This window comes from Pogona vitticeps, chromosome 13 (genome assembly GCF_051106095.1).
Source record: "Pogona vitticeps strain Pit_001003342236 chromosome 13, PviZW2.1, whole genome shotgun sequence".
Classification (NCBI taxonomy): domain Eukaryota; kingdom Metazoa; phylum Chordata; class Lepidosauria; order Squamata; family Agamidae; genus Pogona; species Pogona vitticeps.
In genome coordinates, this window is record NC_135795.1 from 18,923,227 (window position 1) to 18,951,059 (window position 27,833).

The 27,833-nt window shown below is 43.0% G+C and overlaps 1 protein-coding gene across 1 annotated transcript; it reads left to right on the top strand.

The window, feature by feature from the left end:
* The first annotated feature begins 12,218 nt into the window (after positions 1–12,218).
* LOC110084706 (cytochrome P450 2W1) lies at positions 12,219–26,658 on the top strand. The gene is made up of 9 exons (XM_020804307.3): positions 12,219–12,843; positions 14,664–14,826; positions 16,788–16,937; positions 17,036–17,193; positions 19,806–19,982; positions 20,819–20,960; positions 21,689–21,873; positions 22,854–22,995; positions 24,193–26,658. The coding sequence occupies exons 1-9, from the start codon at positions 12,646–12,648 to the stop codon at positions 24,378–24,380; spliced, it is 1,503 nt and encodes a 500-aa protein (XP_020659966.3). The 5' UTR covers positions 12,219–12,645; the 3' UTR covers positions 24,381–26,658.
* Positions 26,659–27,833: the final 1,175 nt, after the last annotated feature.

The window sequence follows — 27,833 nt, forward strand, 5'->3', positions numbered from 1 at the left end:
GAAGGACACTTAATGAAGAGCCTGTGCAAAAGTTCTGATCTGATGGGGTACATGCGGGAAAATATGGTTCTTTGCCATACTCTACCCTTCTCCTCTCCTCCCCAAAGTTATCCATCTCTTTCATGTTCATTTCCTCCACTTAGCTTAATCATGGTTATTGTACCTTACATCTGCATCAGAGTTAATCACGGTTAACCCCAACCAGGTGCTCTTAAACAAGATCTTAAATTCTATTGCATGTTGTTGCTAAATTAATTGTGATTAGCAGTGTTAATGGTTGGAATGGACTGGGCAGAATTTTATTCATGCTCATAAGAGAAAGAACCAAGAGATAGAGAAAGAGAGAGGGAGAGGGAGCAAAACATGAGCATAGATGTAGTTGCTTCCGCATCCCGTAGCCATGGTTAAAGGATTGGAAGGATAACATCTGTGTAAACTTTGTATTGTTATTTTCCCAATGTTCTGAAGAAAAGCCACCTTTATTGGCTTTGGTGCATCTAAGCTGGTAGGAGCTATACACAAAAGGAGGAAAATATGTGTGTGTATGTGTATCTCAAGGTTTGAGCGCTTGCAATGTGCTTTTTGTTTCATAACAATGGAGAAACATTTGACAAGCGGATGACTGCATCGAAAATACATCTAGCCTCCTTTCCTTCCTTCCTGTACCAGAATTTCCTGAGCAGGTTAAAGCTAAGCCTGATTAATATGTGGAAAAAGTTATCTAAGTGAATTTACATGTGAGACCAGGAAGAAGGTTTTCTTTGTTTGATTTTGTTTTTTAAAAGAAATCAAGGTTGTGAAATAATCCTTTAGGCGTTAAAGGCAGAAGTTGGCTTTGGTTTCAAAACATCCTAGAGAACTGTTTAGATTTCAAGTCTTTATGGTATTTGAATTATTATTTTTTAAACTGAGGCTAAAAGTGACCATCTGTGCAATAATTTGAAATAAAATAGTATTATGCATTATATTAGAGTCTCTCTCTCTCTCTCTCTCTCTGTATACACACACACACACACATACACAACTGGTGCAAAACTTAGGCATGAAAACTTCAGTAATTTTAGCAGTTGTTTCCAGTCACTGGCTGAGCTATAGAAGCTTGGTAGCTTTTCTTTCGAAACTCAAGGCTGCACTCTTTCTGTTTTCTAAATCCATTTGAATATTATTTCAGCTGTTCCCGAACAAAGCAGCAACAACGAAGCCAAATTGTTAATGCGGGGAGATCAAGAGTACAGTTATTTGACTAAACTGCATGAGAAAATGAAAATCTCTTTTTAAATTTTCAAGGTTAACATAATGGAGCCATAGCAAGAATGTTCATGCTTGTTGAATAATCATAGAATATTATTATTATTTGCATTTGTATCCCTCCCTTTCTACTACAAGATAGTAGTACTTCTTCAGATGCATTTAGTATCTCTTGGGGGTTGAGGATGCATCTGGTGAAGTGGATTGTCCATGAAAACCTATAACAAACAAAACATGCTAGCATTTAAACCACCACAGTTCAAATGAATTCATTCAACTGAACATGAGTAACAGCTCATTGTCTTCATCAGAACATTCATAAGAACCTATTCCATTCAGCTTGACAAAAGTGGAGAAAAAAATATGGCCAGATGTCTTTTATTTCTTGAGGAAGCACCACTTCTAAATGCAAAGCTGATAACTGAAGGGTCTAGGGTAACACTTAGTTGGGGATGAGAACTGGTTATGTCTTTACAGAAATGGTGTACTGTATTCTTGGACACAGTTTGTTATGTGAGAGTTAGCATCTACTGTACACAGATGCTCCAGGAGAAATGTTGCATGTAGGACAGTGCCAGGGAAATGTGCACAACAGGACTCCCACATCTGCAGAGGGGAGGTTCCAAGCCCCCCTGTGGATGCCTGAAACTGTGGATAATAGCAAATCCATTTGCTACCATTCATGGGGCGGAGGGGGAAGAGGAGAGAGAGAAAGTTGTTGTTTATTTCATCTTTGTTAACCATGTAGAGAAGTGTTGCACACTGAGTCTGCGGTATATACATTTACAAAATAAATAAAAACAAATATGTATGTGCATTGCAGATTGGGTTGGTTGGATTGCAGCAGCAACAAACATAGACAACTGAAGCCACAGAAACTGGCTCCTGGGATATGGCGGTTCTACTGCATTCCATCAGCTGAAGGCATTGCCCACTTGTGGGTATGCCATAGCACTGGGTGTTGAAATGCGCATAATCTTTTGCAGGCTCTAATGTTCTAAGAACTTTTAGGTTCTAATACCTTCTGGTCATCTAGTACTTGCCTCAGGGGTGGTCTTTAGGGGGTGTGCTTTCCATCTGCTGCTTTCCCATCACCACCTTCTGGGGGTGGGGGTGCTGGCTCACAAATCAAATACTTGGACGCCAGCAGAGGCTGTGCTGATGAGATACAAGAGCAGGAAAGAGCCAGAGTGGAAACTAAAGTAAAAGTGCTCCAAATAACCTTTTTTTTTTCAGCAGGAGAGAGAGTGTGATCAGTTTCTCTGTCATTACTGAAGTTCATCCAGTAACTCCGGACTGTTTTCCAAAATGTTATTGTTATTACTCTGTCTGAAATGCCAAATTAAAAAATGGTACTTTGGCAAGCCAGAATTTATAAGACTAGATACTGGGATCCATTCCCCCCCCCCCCATGTGTTCCCATCACTGTTGAACTGGGATTTAGTTGATTATTGAAGTATAGACCACGTCTGTTTGGACTATTGAGAACTCTGTGGGGTTGTTTCAGATCCAATGTAACTAAAGATATTGATCACTTAAAAAAACAGAACTAAAATGTTGGCTTCTCTTCTTCTTTCCAGTTCCTGTGGGTGACAGGAGAGTTAACAGTTGGATTCCTTCAGATCAGCAGTTTTCAAACTTGTTACATTTGGAGGGCCTTTTCCACATTGATTGATCTGCCATACAGCCCCTCTCCCCTGAAAGTGTAGGAAGAGCCACGCTGGAACAGATCAAAGGTACATCTAGTCCAGAATTCTATCTTCCTAGGGAAAAAGCCAGAAGCAAAGTGTAAAAAAAGACAACAACTCCTTCCCATTGTTGTCCTCCAGCAAAGTGGTATGCTGCAGCATGCAGCCCAGAGCACAGATGTTACAGAGCTGTGGGGGAAGAAAGATGATACAATAATTGAGTTGGAAGGGACCTATAAGGCTATCAAGCCCAACCCCCTACTCAATGCAGGATAATGTTTGGCCCACAGACCTCCCAGCCAGCACATTCCCTGGCCAAGATGTGGGGGAGTTGTAGTCCAAAAAAACCTAAGGACCTTTCTAAGTTCTGGTTTAGACCACTGGTTCTTAACCTTGGGTTACTCAGGAGTTTTGGACTGCAACTCCCAGAAGCCTTCACCACCAACTGTGCTGGCTGGGGTTTCTGGGAGTTGCAGTTCAAAAACATCTGAGTAACAAAGGTTAAGAACCACTGGTTTAGACGATGGAGCTACCCAGTGCATCTTTTTCTCCTCCCTCCCCTGCCCTATGGTCTCCAAGTGGGAAAAAATAAAAAAATATCCTCCCAAGCCCAGGGTTCCACATATACATCTTGGCTAATACCCACTTCAAGATGTCTCTGCCGATTTGCCCCATCACACACTGCTTCCCCCCGAGAAAGAGAAAGTGTAAGGGAATGTTCTGGCTGTTCCCAGTGAGATGTCTGCCTTGGACCTACACCCCTGGCAGACCGTTTGGAGACCCCAGTGGCAGAGTGGCGTGCAGGTTGCAGAAGGGGAGCCCCAGGTGGGAGTGAGGAGGCCAAGGCAGATGAGCTGCACCTGGGGGAGGGGGCGGTGATGATTGGCAGGACCTGGGCTTAAAGGAGGAGGTGGAGGAAGAAAAGAAGGACTGGTTGCCCTCAGCAGACTTGGAGGGGGAGGACTGAGCTGAGGCAGAGGAGACCCCTTCCATCTTTTGTGCTCTTGGCAAGGACCAGCTCCTGCAGGACCCTTGAACGGGTAAGTGAATCCGCTTCCTGCAGATAAGGCACATGAGGAGAGCCCAATCCAGGCTCCCACAATGATGACCTGGTTGCCCAGCCAAGCCACAAGCCACCAGACCCACGTTGGCCAAGAGGTGATACTTGCAGATGGAGCACCACACTGAGCACCTGCAGCAGATCCTTTGGAGGCAGGACAGACTGTCGGAACTCGAGGACCTGCAGTGGCCCAGTGCTCCTGGCCCTCCCTAAAGGGCTTCAGCTAGGCGGCTGTGCTGTATTGAGAACTAGTCCCAAGTCCCATACTGGAGACATTGAGGTCCTAGTGAATGGAATGTGGGCCCACTTGGGGACGGAAGGCAACAAGGGCCTAGTGGTCTTACCTAGGCCCCCCTGTGGACCGTCAAGATGGTGAGAACTGGCTGCCCAATGGGGTTTCCCCCACCCACAGTAAAGACCCATATGAGCAGTAGCAAGAGTCTGGTGTTCATGGAGCCTGTGATTGAGGTGGCCTTCCTGACCCCTCACTCCCAGTCTGGGCAGAGATGGTGGCAGTCAAAGAGACAAAGGGGGGGGGGGAGAAAATTGGGGGGGAAGAGAGAAAGCAGACATATGGAAAGGGTGACCTTACCCACTTTTGCCTGTGGACCACCACCTCTCTGTTGCTTCTGATTCTGCCCTCTGCTCAACCATCCCTTTTAAACCACCCACCCCCTCCTTCATTAGAAATCGAAGCACGCAGTGGGCATCATGCTGCCTTCTAGATGCCGTTGAGTTGAAATTTCCAGTCGCTGTATCCCTTGTTTGTGCTGGCTTGCAATCCAGAAACCTTTGAAAAGTCACGCTTGGGGCACAGTCTACCTTAGATCAATAAGAACAGGAGGGTTTTCTGTTCCTTGTTTCCTTGCTTGCAACTTTTGGCAACCCAACGAATGGCCACTGCAAGGCTTAGAAACAAGGCTTTCTAGGGCATGTGGAATCAGCAAGCATAGCAAGACTGCACTGGCTGCTCAGATACTTGCTAATTTTTTGATCATTTACTGATCTTTTGGATCATAAATGTCACACAGAAGCCTTTGTGTTTGAACAATTGACACTAGGTAAAGACTGATCAAAAAGCACTTAAACTTGACCGCTTAAGCAGTGATGTGACAGTGACATCTGCTGGCTCCAGGCCTTCAGTCACGGGACTATAAACAAGCATATTTGAAGTATAATCTTCTAGTTTATTTTATTGCCTTCAATCGCAAGAGGTAATTGTTCTCAAAACTATTCTGTTTCCAGTACTGTACATTGCTACACAGTAAATGAAAAATACTTCTGCTTTTTTAAAAACCACAACTGTTTTCAATTCAAATATTTTCTGATAATTATTTCTTACTCCTAGATTGGTATTCTTACAACACTATGGTGTTTTGTTTTGCACTGAGCTTTATTTTGCACCAAGACTTAATCCCTAAGCAATTGAGATTTGAACACTCAACATGTGAAAATGTATTGTTTTCGTAGGATGAAAGAAAGAAATGCCGCTTGTGTCTGAACCTTTTGTATGTTTAGGAAATTAAGAAGAGTCTTTCACAGTCAGGCAAAAGTTTCATCTGGCTCATCAAAGTTTGATCTGTTTTTCACAGAAGCCCACCAGATGCTTTTGTGAAATCTACCAAGTGGTCAGAAAAGCAACATAGACTCCTAAAATCATGCCAGAGTAGAGTTGGAAGGGATCCTCAACATTCATTTAGTTCAGTCCTTTGCCAGGGAATGAAATCTACAGCGAAAACCTCACTAACGTACGGCAATCTAACCTCTGTCTGTCACATTCAGAGGCAGTCCACTCTTTTCAACAGCTCCTGCTGTAATACGTTCTTACTAGTGTTTAGTCAAATTTCCTTTCCCTGTCATTTGAATCCACTGATCCGGGTCTACCCTATGAACCAGGTTTGCACCATAGCCACATGACCACCTTCCATACATTTTAAGATGGCTATTATATTACCCAACTGTCAACTGTTTCTCACAGTGATTAGTTTCCAGACCCTCTACCATCTTTAGCAAGCTCATCTACCATCTATAGACTTATTCCAACTTTTCAATATCCTGGCTGAACTGTGATGGCTAGAAATAGTTGAAGTACTTCAGGTATGGTTTGACAGAAGCAGCATGAAGTAGTAATATTAATTCCCTTGATCTGGACATGATACCTCTATTGATGCCACCTTGACTTGCTTTAATTCTTCTGACTGCTGCATCAAACTGTTGACTCATGTTTTGCTTGTGGTTCATTAAGACCCCTAGACATTCTTCATATGTAATAGTCCCAATCTGATGTCACCTGATGTAGATTTGTGCATCTGATTTTTCCCACCTACATGTAGAACTTTACATTTCTCTCTATTGGAATGCATTTTGTTTGGCCCAATTCACCAATCTGCTAAGGTCATTTTAATCCTATGTTTCCTGTCATCCCGTTCCATGGTTCAACCTGGCCACAGATGCTACACTATCCCCTGCTGCTTAATGTAGAAATTCCACCCTAGATAACTTGTAAGCGGGCAGTCTATGCCCAAAATGTTGGATGAGGTGCCTGATCCACAGTCCCTTCTTGGGTTTTCCATATAGTGATCATGTTTAATTGCAAATGATCCATTTCTCCTGTTTCATGTCTAACCCTCCTTTTAAGTCATCTATTTTAATGTCCATCAACATATCCTGTAAGCGGTGAATTTTAAAAAATGAATCATGTATTACATTAAGATGTAGAATCTTCTATCTTTGAAGCCATGGGGTGGTTCAAGGGTGCACTGCCTTTGTTCATATGCAACCTTTGGTTGTTCCCAATGCAGACTTCATCCCATAGTTCCTCTCAATCCAAAAGAACAGTGGGGAACACTGCTCTTAACAGCTTCAAGGTGTGTCCTGATATAGGTTGTAACAGCAGCATTCCTGACCGCCTCCCTGCAAGTTCCACTCTTTTGTTCAGCTGTGGGGTTTTGTAGGAGCAACCACAGTCAGGATCAACAATTGGTGTGGAAAGTTAATGCCTTTTAAACCCCCCACCACTCTGTTTACTTAAGCAAATGCTTCTCCCATAACCCAGGGATGTGGAACCAGTGAAAAGGGAGGCAGCAAAATGGAATTATAAACACCAAAAATGTCGAGAAGGGGGAAAGGAAAGTTTCTCTCAGCTTTATTTGGGTCTAGGAATCTTTGTACTTTCTGCCATTATTTTAGCAGAGGGCTCCTCTGTTATTTTGAGCTGCAGAAGGTTCTTTTATTAGGCACTCTTAAAAATGGAGAGTACAGAAGATCAAAACTGACTGCAAACTGCCTCAAATGTTTCGTTCCGATTCCTTTAAGTGGTAGAGGCTGCACAAGGGCACTTGGCCCAACCACTGGGTGCGGTTGTGAGGCTGTCAAGAAGACAAAAGCAGCAGGCAGACCACCCACGTCTCCCAGCTGGGGAATTGCCTCCTGTCTTGAGGCAGTACTTGGCTACTCAGCTTGCCTCATGGGTGAGCAAAATCCCCAGTCACCTCCCTTGGATGTCAGTCTTCCTCCAGAGAATCCTGTCCGTATCTGCCTTTGCAGTTAATGTTGACCATGATAGGGGAACATGGAGGAGGCAGGTATAGGGGAAACGAGAAGCATTATAGTCTCTCCAAGTCCAGCAGGCAACTGCACTTCCAGCAGTCTGAGGATGCTTGCAGCTGCCTGTTCACATGGGCATCTGGAGCCACCGTGGCTCTGTTTGTGTTTTAGAAGCAGTTGCAGAAGCGTCGACCTTGTTTGGGGAGTTTATTGATGCAGTGGACAATAAAGGGGTTCTTTTCTTGGGGCAGACCAGAAACCCCTTTGAAAATAGTCATGCATTAAAGAGAGAAGTACTTGGGGTTGGTGAGTTTTCAAAGCTCGAAATAATTTAAAACAACTGGCAAGGGGAAACATAATTTTTTTTCCTCTGCACATTAAGAAGTATGAGGGGCCTTTTAAAGGAAAAAAAAATGAGGAGTCCTTGGAGATATGGGGTGATGCCAAGCCTCTGGAGGTCCTTGTCCCAGTTTAAGAGAAACTTGCATGTTCCATTGTTTCATTTGGATCAGTCCCAAAGCAAATGTAAATAGATTGCACTATCATGTTCCTTACGTAATTGTACTGCAACAGCAAACATGATGTGGTGGGAGAGAAGCCGATGAGCTATCTTTAAGATATAGGTCATCCCAGCCAGTTTATGCTGGACAAATCAGATGTCATAGCTTGTATTTTAGCAAAACTGCAATTAAATCATCGTTTCAGACATCTGGAAGACACCAGGCTGGGGAATGTGGCATATAGTTCATCGCCCAGTGGAAGTTTTAGGTGAGGCTATCCAGCGTATTCACTGCTGTGCTCAGTCTTCTGTGCCCATTACCTCTGGAAATTATTGGGCTGCCCACCCCTGCCAATGGTTAATTTTTCACAAGCATCCATGGCTTCAAGGTAAAATGTTGCTGTCCCCCAAGTTTTAATGTTTAACTTGATTGACCTTTTTTAAAAAAACCTAGCTCAATAAATGGCTTTCTTTTCAAATAAATAAAACTCCCCAAGCGGGTGACCAGTTGAGCAAGCTCTGCAAAATAGATGGTAGTCCTGTTGGAACTGCCTTGTGGCCATGCTAGTTAGTTACAAATTCACTTGTTATTGACAAATCACAGCAGTTGCCACGCACATCCTGTATGCTCCAAGGAGAACACTGAATAACTAAAAAAAGTCATTATAAGAGTCTCGACTTTTTCCCCTTCCTCCCACCCTGTCTGCATCCCCATACAAGAACTGCTCATGCTTGCATGTAGCAGGGAAGGCCCTGTAGCTCAGTGGTCAGTGGCTGCTTATAGACTCCACATCTGTATTATTCATTCACAAACTACCTCAGGGTAGGGGCACATGGTTCTCTCCTTCATCTTTTACCCTCACAAGAACCCCATAAGAAGTTAGACTTAGAGATAATGACTAGCCTAAGAAGCCTTCAGGATTGATCAGGGACTCCCCCAGGATGGTGTAGTGCGACTCTGACATTGCAACCAGCTGGGTCTGAAGGTATAAGCCAATTCTGTTAGAAAACATTGGATGGAATTCTGATAGTAGTATTTGATCTGTGAACATGGTTCATCCACTTGATATTCCCTGTCATCTTGTGTTCAGTGTGCATTTCTGAATCAACAAATGGTTGTCGAAGAACTTTCTGCAATATCCACTTCAGCAAAAAAAAGCCTATGGTGGGGTTGATTTTGCTCCTGAACTTAACTACCTACTGTAATTTAAGGGAGCCACACACACCAATGCATTACTCCACATCTTCCATCATTGGCCATACTGGAGTTTAGGGCATTAATTTGAGGAAGACTCACTTAAGGTGTCTCACTCACTCATCTTCACTCCCTGTAGACGACCCTCTCAACAGTCCCTACTTTGAAGGACTGCCTTTTTAACAGGAGGCATTTGATTTGCTAATAGTGGCTGCCACTTTTTGGAAAGAAGCCAAAGATCTGAACTGTTCAAGGAACTACAGTGGTGCCTCGCTTAACGAGTGCCTCGCTCAACGATGAATTCGCATAACGATGGCCTTTCCTGGAAATTTTGCCGCCTCACCTAACGATGTTTCCTATGGGGGATTTTCGCATAACAATGTTTGGGACCTTGCTTCACTTAACAATGACAGTTTTAGGTCCCCTGTTTCGCTTAACTTTTTTTTTTTGACAGCTCTGTTTTCGCTACAGTGGGGTCTCTACTTAAGAACGTCCCTACTTAAGAACAATCCAACTTAAGAACAGCTCCATTTGCTAAATTTTGCTTCTACTTGAGTACAGAAATCCAAGATAAGAACAGGAAAAAAAACCTTTCCTGCTCTTTTTTTAACCTTAGGTCATCTTAGGTTAAAAAAAATTCTCCCCCTAGTGGTAGAGTACGTATTAACCAGCTTTGCATTAGTTCCTATGGGAACTAATGCTTCAATGTACGAACGCACCTCTACATAACAAAAAAACAGCCAGAAGGGATTAATTGGTTTTCAGTCCATTCCTATAGGAAATTTTGCTTCAACTTAAGAATGTTTCAACTTAAGAACACCATTCCAAAACGGATTAAGTTCTTAAGTAGAGGTTCCACTGTAGTTTCTATGAACGGAAAAGAGCAGGTACGGATTAAATGGTTTTCAATGCATTCCTATGGGAAATGCAGATTCAATATAAGAACTTTTCAACTTGAGAACCATCTTCCAATACGGATTAAGTTCTTAAGTAGAGACCCCACTGTATTTTAAAAATATTCTAAAATGTTTAAAAAAAATTTAAAATGCTTGGAATCGTTAGTGCACCTAATAAAACCTTCGTTAAAGTAATTTGGCTTCATTCTGAGTCTTTTTGAATTTTTGGTGATTTTTTTTCACCATTGAAATGTATTGAATAGGCTCCTATTGGAACGGATTAACCGGTTTTCGATGCATTCCTATGGGAAATGGTGTTTCGCTTAACAATGTTTTCACATAACGATGTTTTTAATGGAACCAATTAACATCATTATGCAAGGCACCACTGTATTCAGATTTCTCAAGTCATGGGCTGGGGAAGAGGAAAACAACTTTATCTCACATTGATTTCATAATTGTGCAAGAATCTAATTTGTTCCTTGGAACTAACTCAAATAACAAATCTTTTTTTAGCTATTATATTTGAGCATTATTTGACCAACCTGTCCTATTACTGATTAAATATTTGCTCAAAAGTAGAAAGACATAGGCGGGGATTAGCACCATGCCCTAGAGTCGGACATGACTGGACTAAATGTCAAAGGGAACCTTTACCTTTACCTTAAAAAGATATATATTTTCAAATTGTAAGTGGATAATATTTCTTATATGCTATTGCATCTCTCTTTTATAAGAAGAACATTCTTAAGAATGTATCTTTTACACAGTTATACAATGCACAAACACACACACACACACACAAGAGTTATATAAGCAGTTTGATGCCACCTTTAATGGTCATGTTAGACTTTACGAATCCTGGTATTTGTAAATTAACAAGGTACATAAGAACACTACTGAAGAGCTGTAGTACTTTATCTTAAACTGTAGTAGAGAACTCTTAAGGACCCCATCAAACTACATCTTGCAGGATACTGCTGGACAGAGGCATGTTAGTTTAGATTGTATTAAATTGTTCTAACTGGGCTCCATAGCTCTGAAGGCATTACTGTTAGATAACACCATCTTTATGGCTTATTATGGCATCATGGCTTATTAGTTTGGGTAGCTTTTTGACACATAGATCAACTACAGACTGGATAAGCATTGTTGCCCCACTCAAATCAAAGCAAAGAAGCTTGCCTGCCTTCTCAGAGTATTTCAATAGCCTTTGTCCACTTGCTTTTATTTCCAATTAAATCCCCAAACCTTCCCATTGTTTGAGGAATGCAGTTTCAGTGAAGCATTGATAAGCAACTGAGGATGAACAGACAGATGGTCAAGATGTTGCAGAAGGTCAAGGGAAGAAGAGACTATTAATGGATGGAGAAAGGCTAAAAAGAAACAACCTTGAACATGACCTCTTTCCTTCTATCTCCTGAGATGGGGAACTCTCTCTGTTTGAAAGGGTGAACCACTATCTTTATTCACAAATGTCTCTATCTAAGGAGAAATTAATTGTCCAGGGAGAAAAAGTTATGCATATCCCACTCCCCAATGGCTAAACTTTGTTGTTGTTTAGTCGTTAAGTTGTGTCCGACTCTTCGTGACCCCATGGACCAGAGCACGCCAGGCCCTCCTGTCTTCCACTGCCTCCCGGAGTTGGGTCAAATTCATGTTGGTTGCTTCAGTGACCCTGTCCAGCCATCTTGTCCTCTCTCATCCCCTTCTCCTCTTGCCTTCACTCTTTCCCAACATCAGGGTCTTTTCCAGGGAGTCTTCTCATGAGATGGCCAAAGTATTGGAGCCTCAGCTTCAGGATCTGTCCTTCCAGTGAGCACCCAGGGTTGATTTCCTTCAGAACAAATAGGTTTGTTCTCCTTGCAGTCCAGGGGGCTCTCAAGAGTCTCCTCCAGCACCACAATTCAAAAGCATCCGTTCTTCGGCAGTCAGCCTTCTTTATGGTCCAGCTCTCACTTCCATACATCACTACAGGAAAAACCATAGCTTTGACTATGCAGACCTTTGTTGGCAAGGTGATGTCTCTGCTTTGAAGATGCTGTCTAGGTTTGTCATCACTTTCCTCCCAAGAAGCAGTCTTCTTTTAATTTCGTGGCTTCTGTCCCCATCTGCAGTGATCATGGAGCCCAACAAAGTAAAATCTGTCATTGCCTCCATATCTTCCCCTTCTATTTGCCAGGAGGTGATGGGACCAGTGGCCATGGCTAAACTAGGTCAGTGCAAAAAGACTAAATTGCAGAATTATATGTTTTGTAAGACTTGTTGAATATATTTGGAGTGGGCTCGGCAGCATGTGGTCATGTTTCCAACAAGTAGGTGTTTTTCAGTTACAAAACAATTTGTTTCTCAACTATTGGAAAGACTTTGCCCAGTCATCAAAGTGTGCACAAGAGGAGTGGCATGCAGATTTAAAATATTGTGTAATGCAGAAGGAAAGGCTGGGCAAGACTTTGGCCAAATAGGCATCACTCAGATTTTTTCCTTCCATTCCACCGAAAGTCCAGCTGAACATGGCTCCATGGTTAGGTGTCCTCCTTAGCCTCAACACAACAGTGTTGTTGTGTATACTGTTGTTAATACTTATGTTCTTAGCTTTGAGCAGCCCTGGAAAATCATCCCTGCGCTTTCCTCCAGGTCCTCGTCCACTTCCCATTATTGGAAATTTGCACTTGCTAGATATTAGAAGACAAGACCTGTCGTATATGAAGGTAAGATGTGTGTCAGGGTGGAGGGGAGTTCTGCTTATAGAGCCGCCTGTCTTCAGTGCCTTCTGTTTGTGTTTTCCCACACTTGCTCAGTAATTTTCTACCATGTGATTTTTAGAAGACATTGTCATGATGTGACAATGTGCATCAAACTATTGCATTCCTTAAGGTCTTTGTTCGTTTGCTTGGTGCACTAGTTTTAATTGTGCAAAGGCACTCCTGGCCACCGCCGAACCTTTGGCACCCAGGCTCGAAGGGGAATCCAGGGTGAGCACCCCCAAGCTGTGCCACCTGGGTTTTCAGAGGGAGCGTCACCCCATCCAGCACAGTCTGCAACCCTGTTCCCCCCTCCTCTCTCAATCTCTCTTACACACTTTATTTAGTTTAAAACAATATTGATAGTACATATAAAGAAGGAAGGAAAAACAGAAAGCATGAAACAAAAACTAAAAAACTAAAAAAACAAGAAAAGAAAAAGATTAAGGTACAGTAATATTGCAGGACGGGGGGGGCAAACCTATCTGTGAGTAAGTTTGGATAGATTTTTAGGATTGCACTGTCTTTTACAATCTTTTAAAGATGTTACATATGTAAGTGTGTGGCCTTTTGTAAAGAACAAATAAAACATCACTATTTGTAAAGTTTTGCAACAGACTTAGAAAGAGTCTGTATAATTACCCTTTATGTTTCAGATGTGAATGGATTATTGCTTGTTAATCCCAAATAATGCTCCCTTTTGCAGAGAGAGATTGTAACTCATATATGCCACTAATTTATATATGAATGCTTCTAGATCTTTGTGAAGGCCATCATAAGAATAATCATGTGCTGTCAAGTCGATTTTGACTTACGGTGATCCTTTCCAAGGTTTTCCAGGTAGAGAGTATTCAGAAGGGGTTAAACATTCCCATCTTCTTCTAGAGGAACCTTGCGACTCTGTAACTTGCCCAAGTCCACATAGGCTCTTCTACAAAGCACGGTGTGGAATTGAACTCCCATCTCCTGGATGTTCCAGTTCACTGAGCTATTACAGTCCTTTGAAGTTGCTGAACTTAAAACCTTAGGTTGTGGGGGGGCATTGATGTATATGGATGTGTACCTTTGGACTAGGATTTTGAGAGTTCCCCAAGCAGAATTCTGAGAGTTGAACTACAGAAGCATGAACTCCAGACACCTCTACAGTAGTTCAATGTTGCCTTCTTTTAAGTCCCTTTGTGCTGCTGGTTCAAATTATTCAGCTGTTTACAAATGTATGTTATTTGTGCATAAGCTTTTAAAAATATTATCTAGTATATCTGTTTTTAAACTACGGTTTTATAACTGATTAAGTTTGTTGCTTTTGATATTTCTTGGTTGCATTATTTTATTGCATAAACTACCTTGTGTATATAAATAAATAAATAAAAGAAGTACAGCATCTGTTGTCCACAGAAAAAAATCACAATTTCAAACTCTGATCCCTCTAGTTAAAGGAATCATGTAGCAGATTAAAGGAAAGAGCCAAAGAGTAATGTTGGCATTCTTCCATCTGGTTCCCGTATGTGCTTTAATATAACTTCCATTGACCCAGACAACATAGCTGAGAATGGCAGGCATCATCGTCAAACATGTCTGGAGGGTGCCATATCACAGAAAGTTGGCCTAGATGGAACAATGATCGAAATCTCTGTATAGCTGTTTTGTTTGTTCTGATTGTGAGTCCCATCCATTCAAGCATCTAATTCTCAGCAGTAACGTCCAGGGAGCCTAGCAATTTTCAGCTCATGTCTTGTTCATCGTTAACACCCTAAAATCCAAGACTGGCTTTTTATTTTCCTTTCCAGATTTCAGAAGAATATGGCCCAGTCTTCTCGTTGTTTTTCGGCTCCCAAAGGGTTGTGGTGGTGACTGGTTATGAAGCTGTGACAGAGGCCCTCATGAGCAAAGGCAGTGAATTTGTGGACAGGCCTGTCGTCCCTGTATTCCACCACATGAATCATGAGAATGGTAAAGGCAATAAGACAGAATATTATCTGTCATCGTGATTGCACACTTTCTTTCTTTTAATCATGCTGTAGAGGTTCAGCTTAAGGAAGGCAATGATAGTTTTAGATGCATTTATCTGACCGATGTTCACAATGATGTTTATTTTAACTTGTTGAAGTTATTATCAGTTTTGCATAATCTTATTCTGGCTTTACGTTTTCTTGTCTGTCCTAAACCACTGTACGAGGATATACTGGAAAGCAATTTGAACATTCATAAAATAAAATTTAAATGTCTGCTCTCCTATGGACCTGCCTAACTTTAAAGATCTTTCTGTTCACGTCGAGTTCTGTGCACCGCCACTTTCAGCTTTTTCTATAGTGACATGCTCCACCCTTCACAAACATATTTATCAGCTAGAAATATTTTTCATTACCCACTTCAGGTTTTAACAGCATTCATGCAAGCACTTTTACCAAATATCTCCTTTTTTTGTTAATTGTCACAGGGTTTTACTCACAGCTGGCTTTTATATTTTTTATCACTTTCCTACGATTATGAGGTAGGTAATATGGCACCTTCCAGAGGCTGATGGACTACAGTTAAGAGTAGTTACTTGAAGCAAGGGCGCTCTATCTCTTGTTCTTGCCGAGAGGACATGGTGAAGTATTTTCAAGCTGCATCACCTCCAGTACAAGAACAAAAATACAAGTTTCCTCCCTGTGAAGATCTGTGCAATTTGTGCAAAATATCTTTGCAAAAAGTTGGTCTCCTTTCCCTGTAAAAACAGGGCAACAGCTAAACAGCAAATGAGCCATTTTTGTAGATAATTGATTCTTTCCCAGGGCATCAGCAGCAAGCTGATTCAGTGAACATGTGAGCAGAGAGTTCAGAGTCAGAAAGCCTTGCTCTGCCAGATTCACTCCTTGTGTTCTGATCTGTCCAAAAGTTAGTCTCGCAAGGCATAAGAACTTTGCATGAGACCAACAGAAAACAACCTGCCTTTTCACAGGCAAGGAGAATATTTTGTGTGTGTATGGTTTCTTTTTCTCACTCATGAAAGATTGGGAGAAGCAAGGATTTACATTCCTAATCGTAATTCGTCCCTAGGCTGCACTGCCACAAAGCACAGTGGCAACGAGAAATGTAATAAGCAGTAGCTTTCTTGATGGTGTGGGTGGAAGGGGGAGGTGGAAAGCATTTTTACCCCCGTTTTCACTGGAAAAAGGTTTCCAGAGCGACAAATAAAGATCAGTAAATAATACGGATCCACAGGCTTGCAGCTTGAAAGACCTGAGATGCACAGAGAAGAGGGCCTTTCTCTCACCCTTTTTGGGCACACTTACTGGCTGCTGTCCTGCATTCTCTCCATACTCAAATTGCGTGACTAGCTTTTCCATCAAACACGTGGGGAATAGGAGCCATCCAGCAAGGCCAGAATGACCAAGAGCCTGGCCAGGTCAAAGGATCCCAAGGCAGCAGGGAAGTGTTCAACCAAGAAGGCAAGAAGAGTGCGCACAAGACTGAAGGAAGCATTGCCATGGCAACAGCTAAACAGCAAATGAGCCATTTTTGTAGTTAATTGACTGCTTCCCAGGTCATTAGCAGCAAACTGATTCAGTGAACATGTGAGCAGAGAGTTCAGAGTCAGAAAGCCTTGCTCTGCCAAATTCACTCCTTGTGTTCTGATCTGGAGACTCAGGCCAGGCTCATTTTATATATCTACTGGTCATGGCTTGGAAACAGGGGCCAGGGACCAGTCAGGGTGCACTGGATCCTCTGATCCTGCTCTGAGCGGGCTCTTTTTTCAGAGTGGCAGCTTAGAGAAACCCATCAGGGTTCACTAAATTTCCCCCTCTCTAGTACACATCAGGACCAGCAGTGTCATTCTCCTCCTTAAGCGATCTAGGCTGGCTCTGATCCTAGTGCCTCATGCATCCTGCAATAGGCGAATGAAATGACATGAAATGTTTAATCCTCAGGCTTATTCTTTTCCGTTGGGGACCTGTGGAAGACCACCCGTCGATTCACCTTGTCAAGTCTGCGGGAGCTTGGGATGGGCAAAACCCGGCTAGAGAGGAGGATCCATGAAGAGCTGCCCTTCCTGATGGAGAAGATCAGGGCCTTCAAAGGTGATGCGTGTCTTTTGTCTTTCATCACCACTTTGTCTATGCTGCTTGCCGAGTGCAACCATAGTTATTTTCCACTCTTCTTCTATTTTTCTTTTTAGGTGAAGCTTTTGATTTACTGGAATTCTCTGGTGCTGCAACAAACGTTGCATTCACCTTATTCTTTGGAGACAGATTTGATTATGCTGACCCTATTTTCAACATCTTCCTGAGAAACATCCATGAAATCATTGGGCTTTTGGGAGTTCCACACTTGCAGGTAAAGGGGGGGGGCCTTCCTGACCAAAGTCTTCCGTTGTAATTGCCAGTGGGGTTAGAAATGACAAAAGAATATTCTGCCTGTGGACTGAGTCCACTGCATTGAGTGCTGCTTCCATGAGCAGACATTTATACCCCTACTTGGGTGAGGAATAGAAAGGAGTAAACATTCAAAAAGTTCAAAGACTGATCCTTCCTTTAACAAGGATCCTTCAACATGCAGTCCCTAGTATGTCAAGCAGAAATCCTTGCATAGTTAAGCAGACCCATGCCTTATGTGTCTGTTCCCCACCTTGCCCTCCCATCTGAGCATAAGTATAATATGTGCCTGCTATCCACAGAAGGAATACACCATGCAGCTGACCAAGGAGGCTTCCATCTAGAAAAGCTTATCCAAAGGAAAAAAATGCCTACAAGATTCTTTTTCGTGTTTGCTGCAATGGACTAACACAGCAAACTCTTTCCCCCAGAAGTGTATCCATCAAGGAGATACAGTAGGAACCCTTTATTTGCTGGGGATTGGTTCCATTCCCCCTGCAAATTCTTAAAACCATGGATAATAGTGAATGCTGTATAGATAGCATGATAAATGGAAAAAAAACCAAGAAAAATATTTTCGCATGCATTACCAGAACTGGCCATTGGAGGGCTCCAGGGAACATGCTGTGCATCCTTCACTATTCATATCATGACTATGGATCTATCTTGTGGCCTGTTATGGTGATACAAGTGAAGAGTGGATAAGTGAAACTGCGGATATCAATCCCGTGGCTACATAGGTCCTACTGGATTCCATTTTATCTTGCCTGGGTATCAGGATCAGGCTGAGCACTCTCTTGGTTGTCACCTTTGTGATGTCTAACCAGAAAATCCATGAGCATGATGTGGAGTCCACTTCATGCTTCTGCATGTTTTTAAATGCCTCCCGTGTTGCTCCAGATATGGTGCGTTGTAAGCGGGTTAAACCGCTGAAGCCTCTGTGCTGCAGGGTCAGAAGACCAAGCAGTCGTAAGATCGAATCCACGCGACAGAGTGAGCCCCCGTCACTTGTTCCATCTCCTGCCAACCTAGCGATTCGAAAGCATGAAAAATGCAAAAATGCGAGTAGATAAATAGGTACCACCTCGGTGGGAAAGTAAACAGTGTTCCGTGTCTAGTCAAGCTGGCCACGTGACCACAGAGGATTGTCTGCAGACCAAATGCTAGCTCTATGGATTGGAAAAGGAGATGAGCACCGCCGCCTAGAGTTGGACACGACTGGACAAATTTTCAAGGGGAACCTTTACCTTTACTTTATCTAAGCCTCCTTGAGTCCTTTTCAAGGGAGAAAGGTGGATTAAAATATTTTAAGTAAAGAAAATAAATAAATGCACAGCAAGTGCTCCTGTGGCATGAAATCTCCGTTTGGAATAACCAGGCAGATGAGAAAGGAAGACAGCCTCAAATGGCAACAGGAAGTGCACGAGGCTGAACTCCCATCAGGGAGAGCAGGAGTCTTCCTCAAATCCAGGTGGAAGACACTGAGCACCCCCACCCCACCCCACGTGTGAGCGTAGTCTGTCAATTGCCACTAGCTCAGGGAGTGGGAGCACTCCTCCCACGCCGATCTGAGTGCATGATCCTAGCCAGCATTTAAATGAAAGCCAAATGTTGCAGCTAGATGAAAACCATTTTGGCTCTTTCAATTGCTCCACAAACAGTCCACAGCGTAGCTCATGCCATCCTGTGTAGCTGATGTGCAGGTGTCTCAGGACAGACAAAATAAGCTACTTCTTCACACACTATAAATAACTGTTAAGATCATTTCTGCTGCCACAAGAAGCAGTGAGGGTCACTGGATTAGAGAACTTTGGAAATATGCCCATTTTGGGGGAGGGGGGATGGCAATATGAAATCTCTGTGCCTAGTATAACTGGTGTGGAAGTCTTTCAATTTTTGTCCCTTGCCCCTGGTTTAATTTTACGGTATGGAGATACTGACTTGCCAGCCTATTACAACGACATTAAATCTTGCATCATGAAATGTTAGAGGGTTGTAACTGATTTATAATTTGTGTATTACTTAAAAATCAGGATTGAATAACTTTAAAAAAAGAGCAATCTGTGTTCTCTAGATGTTGGATGGGTTGGGTTTATCCTTTTGTTGTTCTTGTTTTTTGTTCTGTTGCTTTATTGCTCCTTTTAAAAAGGCGATTGCATTGGTTTTGTCACTTTACTGCATCTTTCCCTTAATTGTGTTTTTTAATTCATGTTTACAGTCTATGTCTAGACAAATCTGATGGCCTCCATTCATTTCCCTGGAGATTCGTTTAAAGGAAGAGAATTCTGTTCCATACAGAAAGCTTGAGCCATTCCTCCAAAATGTCAAATCCCAGCCATGTTGTTCTGATAGTCTTTTGAATGATTTCTGTATTTAAACACTTGAAGGGACAGAGTTTCTCCTGCATGGACCCTAGTGAAAAAGCCAAAGGAACTGCTCTGCTAAGGCCCCAGGGAAACTCCTGGGAACACTACGATGGCATTGTCACATAATTATTGGCACACCTTTTCCTTTCTACATAAACTTCCTTTGGTTTTTAATATATTCCGTGGCATCTGTTGGTCTTTCTCCTAGATTTATAATGTCTACCCGTATCTTGGATTCCTTTTCAAACCACACAAGACAATCTTGAAAAGAAGTCATGAAACTTTTGCCGTTCTGAAGAAATTTGTCCGAATGGGCAAACAGAACATCAATGAGAACCACTTGGAGAGTTACGTTGACAAGGTGGTCTTTCAACAACAAGAAGAGGTATTTTCTTTCCTCCATACTGGGGATTGTAGTGGGCCGAAACTTTGAAAAAAGTTACTTATCTGGACTACGCCTTGTAGAAATTAGGAGATTGTAGAAAATGAAACCTCAACAAGGAACTTTGCCCAGATCTGGATGAATCCCAGGAAGTTACATAGTGAAAACACAAACTGATAATGCACCACTTCCATGCTGAATTTATAAGATAGTATTACATAAATGGAAAGACAGAGGCTTGGTAAGCAAATCTGTAAAAGGGACGTAGCAATTTTCAAAGCTGCACCTCAGGGGGACCTGACATCAGGGCTTCCATTTATAGATCACCTTCCCTAAAGAGAAATGCTGCAGACAGGAGCGTAGACAATTTTCCTCTGTGTCACTCTAGTCTAAACGATTCAGCATTTGCGGTTATTGGATGGCTAAGAGTTGTTGTTGTGAAGGAGTCTCATAGCGCAGTGGTTATACTGCAGTATTGCAGCCAAGACTCTGCTCACAACCTAAATTCCATCCCACGTAGCCGGCTTCAGGCTGGCTCAGATTTCTATTCCTTCCTTGGTCAGTAAATTGAGTACCCAGCTCATTTCAGGGGGGGGGGATGTTTAACCTCTATAATTAATTGCAAAGCACCCAGAGAGTGCTTGGAGAACTATAGGGTGGTATATAAGTAGCTCCCTTTTTGTGGTTCTGTTAACTCTTGTTCATTGTGGTGTTTTATCATTCTTCAATGCCGTTTTTAGTTAGTTACTTGATAGCTGTTCTGAGTTTTGTTTTTAAAGAAAAACAGTTTTTTTCAAATGGAAACTACAAGGTTTGCAGCATGTGTTTCTTATCCAAAGGAAAAACACAAAGAAAAGAATACGTTCTATGACGACAATATATTATCATCATTACTTGACCTCGTCATAGCTGGGACAGAGACGACAGCAACCACGATTCGGTGGGCCATCGTGCTGATGATGAAATACCCCGATATTCAGAGTAAGTTATAAATAAAAACACACCACGCACCCTCAAACTCCTTGTGATGCTGATATATTTATTATAAAGTGTAAAATGACACTCCCTGTTGCACAAGGGAGAATAGGTAGGGAGGAAAAGCCTGTGTTTCATTGATTGTGCAGGGAATCCCTATCGTTTGAAGCCAGCTTTTTTATCACCAGGGATGGAGGACAACTTCTGATTGTCCCAGAATGATGCTTGATTTGAGTCCATATAGATACATGGCAGCCACTTGCTGATCCAGGACAAAGTTAAGGCGTTCTGGGTTCTGACAAGATTTGTATTCTTGCCTATTCTGGGGTGGGGGAGCAGCTGGTACAGTGTCCCAATTTGAGAGGCACTGTTGTGCTTCTTAATTTGAGAAGACAATGAAAGAAATAGTGATAGAAATAGACAGCATCTCATGGCAATGGCTTCTTGGACCAGTCTGACTAGTGGTCTGTTTGGAGATGGGCACCTCAACAGGACAGTGTGTTTGGCTCTGAGTGACACACCAGCTTTCTGTAGCTGGAGACAGAGCATTCTAGTCCTAAGACTGCTTTCCTGAATTTGCCATGGACCAGATCTTCAGCAGCAGAGATGAACCAGCCCTTTATAAAGAAGGTTGGGGGAGAAGAAATGGAAAATCCATTTTAGCCTCCTCCCCAGCACAAGCTTTTTAATTTCAATACATTTCATCCTCATTTGAGACAGAATTCCTTTTGCAGAAAAAGTCCAGGAGGAAATCCACGGAGTCCTTGGAACAGAGCGTTTGCCCACTTACGAAGATCGGAAACAGCTGCCCTTTACTGAGGCGGTAATCCATGAGATACAGAGGTTTGCCTCTGTTGTGCCTCAGTTTCCACGGAGCACTGCTGTGGATACACACTTCCGTGGCTATTTCATTCCTAAGGTATGGGGTATGCTTTCTTGAAGGTGGAAAAGGGTAGGGCGTGGGGTGAGGAACTATGCCCAGGCGGTGGGGAAGCGAGGGAGAGAGAACAGTAGCAACTGTGTGGGAGTTTGCTGCTTACTGTAATTTTCTATTTTACCTTTTCCTGTTTTCCCAACGCAAAAATAGGCAATACATTTATAGAACACTAAAAAAATCATCACACAGTAAATGAGCTTTTGTGAATTAAGCACCACTTCATCAGGTTCGTACCAGTGTGAAGAACTTACAAGTCCAAAACTTAAAGTCCAAAAGTACCATGTTTCCCTGTAAATAAGATAGTGTCTTATTTTGGTCCAAAAAACACATTAGGGCACATTAGGGCTTATTTTCAGGGGATGTTTTATTTTTTTTTCCATGCACAACCATCTACATTTATTCAAATACAGTCACATCATCTTCTGGTTGCTGCACGATGGTGGAGGGCGGGCTTTCACTTAATTAGGGCTTATTTTGGGGGTTGGGCTTATATTGCAAGCATCCTGAAAAATCATACTAGGCTAGGTCTTATTTTCAGGGAAACAGGGTACATGGCAAGATGGGTTTTTGCCAAGAAAGTTGCTCTTAGATGTTAAGTTCAGAAGTTCTTGGCAATTCCAATTATCATTCAAACTCAAAAGAAATGCTTAGCCCATTCCAAATGTCAAAGGCATCCAAATTATAACTGAGCTACTCCGTACTTTAGCCCTTGTTCAAGTAACTTTCCTTCCCCTCCCCGAGAATTGGGAGGGATACAGCCCACAGCCTTTTTTGGGGGGGGGGGACTGTGACTCCTATCATCTCCTAATCAGCATGGTTACTCTCCATGTTGGCTGAGCAGATTGGGGGGTTGTAATCTAAAAAAAGGACATTTCCAGGCTCTGGATGAAATTTTTTTTATCCTGCTCTCCCTTTTTTTCTGATTTTCAACCCCTTGTGACCTCAGTCTGTTTGTATCTCAGGGTACAATGGTGATCCCTTCTCTTACCTCCGTGTTGTATGACAAAACTCAGTGGGAGACTCCTTTCCGGTTTAACCCCAACCACTTTCTGGATGACAAGGGGAATTACGTGAAGAAAGAAGCGTTCATTCCTTTCTCAATAGGTAATTTGAATTCTTTCCAGGAGCAAAGAAAAGATCTCTTCTTTCAGATTTATGGAGGAGGCAGATTTCCACAGCTGGCCATTTTCTCCTCTGAATTAAACAAGGCCTGACACCATAGAAGCAAGGATGGGTGATCCGCTGTGGGCCTCCTGTCTTTCCGGTGAATGACAGGAAAAGAGTAGGTTAGCTGTTGCTTGTCTCACCCTCACAAACGATAAGAGACAATTGCCACATTCGCTTCCATGGTCTGGAGACTGGGTGAAGTCTCATACTGTTCTCAGATAATCCTTGCAATAGCAGGTGATATTGTTTTGTTTTGTTTTTTGAGAAGGGGGCGCAGACACCCAGCAGTTCGTACAAAAACGTGTGCAAACGAGACGGCCACTCCTTAATTTTAGCAGCATTTGAAAATTTAGAACCTTGGCTCAAGCTCTTTCCATCTTTTAAAGCAATCAGCGGGTCCCTTCTGTGCTTGCTCTGTGTCTGTGCTTTGCATTTCGAGGGGAAAGGAAGTGAAGAATCTCCCTGCCTCAAGGCGTCTTCTCATTAGGTTGAGACTACCAAAATTCACAAGGACTAAGAATTTTATGAGTAGGTTCCTGAGCCATTAACCAGTTATCCAATTGACTGGATGACCAGCAAGTGACTCTCTGGCTTGGAGCAGCAGGCTCTCCAACAGGTCTTTGGATGATAGCCAGCTCTGGCGGGATCTGGGACTCACCAGAGCCCTACTCCTAGCCTCTCCTGAGCCTGGCCATCCGCCGAAAGCGGGCACCCCTTTGGGAAGCTTGAAGATCTTTAAAGGAGCAGCCTGCTTGTCAGAGCCTTGTTTTTCATCATCATTTTTTTATACTGCCCCAGGATATGTGTTTTTACTTTGGTATTGAAGTAGACATGAGGGGTCCAGGCTTGGTGGGTGCCTTGGCTGAAAGAGGTCTATACCTCAGTCTTCTGAGTCAGTGTTTGGGTCTACAGTTGGGACTTCTCCAGCCTTAAACCGCTAAACTCCATGTCTCCCTGGGACTTTGGGGGGCATTTTTTTTTTCTGAATCCATGCCCTGTGTGTTGTTTGAAACCTATGCCAGGCTCCGCTAATGAAGTTTCAAGGTGAGGCAGGCTGACCACCACTCTGCCCATCCTCTGCATCTGTTTCAATAGCATATATTTAATAGAATCGATGTGTCATGATTGTTGCAGGCCGAAGGAATTGCCCTGGAGAGGCCGTGGGCCGGATGGAGGTCTTCCTATTCTTTGCTGGGTTGCTCCAGAAGTTTACCTTCCGACCCCCTCATGGAGTCACAGAGGCTGACCTGGATCTCAGCTATGTGAGTGCTTTCACACGCCGGCCCCAGTCTTACTCTACCCGTGCTGTGCCCTGCACATAGAAGAGGCGATGCGACAAGAAGCATTCCATTGACTTTCTTACACACTTTGAAGACCCGACTGGTCCCTGCCCTGATACGAAAGTCCCTTTCTGCCCAAAGAGCAGGGCTTCATCCACCAACCAAGCCACGTCCACTGGGTTCTTTCTATGTCCTTGTGTCTCGTTATGGAACAACAGACTCCAGTCAGCAGAGGAAGCAAATACTCTGTGGCCATTTTTTTTCTCCCTACCCGCCTGAAACACCTACATGCCAACGTTGTTTCCTTTAACTTCCTCCGCAACCTATTTTTCTGTGAAGCCTTTGGCATGACTTCTGAGGCCACCTTTCCCATGATGTTGAACTCTGTGTCTGGGCAGTGCTATTTCAGACTGCACCTGGGGGGGGGCCTATGATTGAATCCTTCTTGGTACGAATGTGTATTCTTAAGGAGCCTCATGGCACAGTGGTTAAACTGCAGTACTGCAGCCAAGCCTCTGCTCACAAACTGGATTCAATCCCAGATAGCCGGCTTGAGGTTCACTCAGCCTTTCGTCCTTCCGAGGTCGGTAAATTAATTACGCCAGCTCACTGGGGAGGGGAGGCAATGTGCAGCCTGCATAATTAAATTGCAAATAGTCCAGAAAGTGCTTAAGCATTATGGGGTGGTAGATAAGTAGCATACTTTGCTTTTTCTTTCTTTGTTTTTTTCTGCACATTTAAAAGAAAGGTGGCATGTCAGAGAGGAAGGTTCTAGCCAAGCTGTCATTCCCTGGTATAGTAGCTTTTCTGTGTGCAACTATGTTATTATTTTTTTAATGAAAGGACATTCATTCTTCTGAATTCCAGTTCCACCAAAAAACTATAGCCTTTACAGATATATCCTAAGACATAGACTGTTCACCTCTGTGTGAACCTCACCAGCTAAATGAAAGTTTCATTTGAAAGGCTAAAGAATAAAACACACACACACGTTTGCTTGCCTGTTCTTGCTGTTCTATTCCAGGTCATTTATGGCACATCAACAGCTTTGTCACTCGCATCATATTCCATCTGCTGTTTTCCACCCACCAAATCTAAGTTTAGTTTGTAAGAACTTTGGGCCAGGATCAGGTTGAGTGGGTTTTTTTTTAATTTCCTTTAAAGTACAAACATAACATTTCCTTCTAATTTCCTTTTGTTCAAGAAATCCTTAGTCGACCAAGCAATTAACTGTAAGGAAATGTATTTGCTTATTTTTCTCTGCAGCAAGCCTGTAGTTATATGTAATGAGATTGCACTTCACATATAAGCACTCATTTTAATAGCCTCAGCTATAACTGCCTATGTGAGCAAGCAAAGCAGCGCTTCAGGATTATAACAAGCTGTCCATCTTTCAGGTAAAATCTTGCAAAGGCTTTTTGTCAATTTTCCTATTTTCTTACTTTTCTTTAAAGAAATACAAGTTTTTAATTATGTTCAATGCCAGTAGTGCTTATGTTTTTCATGAAAAATCACACCAGTTCTAGCTATATTTAGTCAGGCTGGAAAGAGCTGCGCAGTTGGTTCTGTGCATTCAACTTGGTTGTACAGTATGTTCCTTGAGCAAGAAGCTTTGTGACAGGGTCTCATTTTGAAACCGAGGAGTTTTTCAAAAGCAGTTTGTCCTATTGCAATACTGAGTGAATAAAAACAAACAAGAAAAGCTGGGGGATCGGACGTCAGGAACATTAAACTGCTGACTAATATCAAACCTCTGTTGCCATCTACTGCCCAAGCCCTTTTACTGCAGCCCCCACCCCAGAATCATAGTTGTGTTAGTTGCAGGATCATAGAGTTGAAGACGTCCTAAATAGTACATCTTGTCCAGTGGCCATGCTAACTAAGGAATTCTGGGAAACGTAGTCTGAAAAGCCATATTGTCTACATTCCAGACTCAGTTCTAACCCCAGCTCACTTCAGGATGCTAGTGCATCTCCAACGGCTGTCCAGCCTTTCCTTCAAGATCTCTAGGACAAAAAGTCCACCCTATCCTTCGGATCAGGGGTATGCAGATGGGACCTCTATGTGATTCATTCTGTGCTTTACTAGATCACCAGCTAATCTGACATATATTTTCAATACATTTTGAATTCAGAGAACTCTCAGCTCAGGAATGTGTACTGAGTAGCAGAACTGAATGAAGCTTGCAGGCTTCCACACAAAAATCTTCTCCAGAATATTCAGGCTTTGTTCACATGTTGATGATATAAATTAGAACAAGTATGTAATGCTGTTGTGATTAAATGAATTAAAGGGAGTCAGAAAACTTTGCCTCTTTTCAGCTGATTGTCCAGAGATTTGCTTTCTGCCCATCACTGCCCGGCAGAGTTTGTCCTGTTTTCAAGGAGCTTTGTCAAACATTCAGCCAGAGTGTACACTGAGCCTGCAAAACCAGATCACACCCTGTGAGGCAGCAGAGAAGAAAGCCTTTGGCCCTGTTGTACCTGGCAGCCCTTCAGGTGTCTGAAGAGGGTTTTTTAACCATCCCTCCTCCCACCCCAGTCTTCTCCAGGTTACACATACCCACTTCTTTCAACCCTACCATGTAGGAGGTTAGCAACCGCCTTCATTGCCATCCTCTGAACCCATTCTAATTTGTCTCCCGAATTACCAGCTCCTGCAGAAAGGGGATTCGTTGCTGCCCAAGCGTTGGCCAAGAGCGCCTTGTCTGTGGGACTCGTCTGGACACAGAGTTCCTTGTAGGCACCCCACTCTTCAAAGTCCCTGCTCCTCAGAAAAAGAGGGAAAGGGCAAAATTACAAACAGAAGCCCGTCTCTTTCGTGCACTAGGCGCTGGGGTGGAGAAAGCCTGGTTTTGGTCTTGGGGTCACGGGGTCAGCAGTCTTTGTGAAAGGAGCCAGGGCCCCTCTGGAGTGACACATAAGGCCAAGATGGCCCAGGGAGAGCCTTGCCTGCAAGTTGAATTATCCCTGCTTCATACAGAAAAAAAGAAGGACCATACCCCTTGGGTTTTCTGATCCCTTTCTGCAATAAAAAACAAATTAATGAAAACAACAAAAAGCAAACTAATAGAGAAGGCATTTCTAGCCACATCAACATTTGGGTCTGTTGGGTGTCACCAGCCTCCTGATTGGATTCCTTCTTCAGCAATTTCGTTTTGCTACCACCCAGCGCCTCTCTTCTGCGACAACTCTTCCCTTTCACCTTCCTTTTCATTCCTGCTTCCACACACCCACACCAGTTCCTGCATCAAGGAGGACTTGGGTCTGCCAGGATGTTTGCAGAAAAGAAAGGCTGATCCAAGGGGGGAGAAAGCCAGCAAACCCCTGGCCGGTATGTACTTCTACAGACAGGCTGGGAAGGCTGTTCTGAAGGCTTTGCTAGGACAGAAGGTTGGTGAGCTGAAGCCTGCCACCTATGGGAAGAATGTTCTGCCCTTGTTTTCTTCCTGAACTAGCCCTGCACTGAATCGGCAGCTTGGGAAACTCTGGCATC

Bases quoted from the DNA above. Each gene is read 5' to 3' on its own strand.
- LOC110084706 (XM_020804307.3), top strand. From the start codon at position 12,646: ATGGCTCCATGGTTAGGTGTCCTCCTTAGCCTCAACACAACAGTGTTG. The intron at 12,844-14,663 runs GTAAGATGTGTG...TTTCCTTTCCAG, and splicing joins AAGACCTGTCGTATATGAAG to ATTTCAGAAGAATATGGCCC. The intron at 17,194-19,805 runs GTAAAGGGGGGG...TCTTTCTCCTAG, and splicing joins TGGGAGTTCCACACTTGCAG to ATTTATAATGTCTACCCGTA.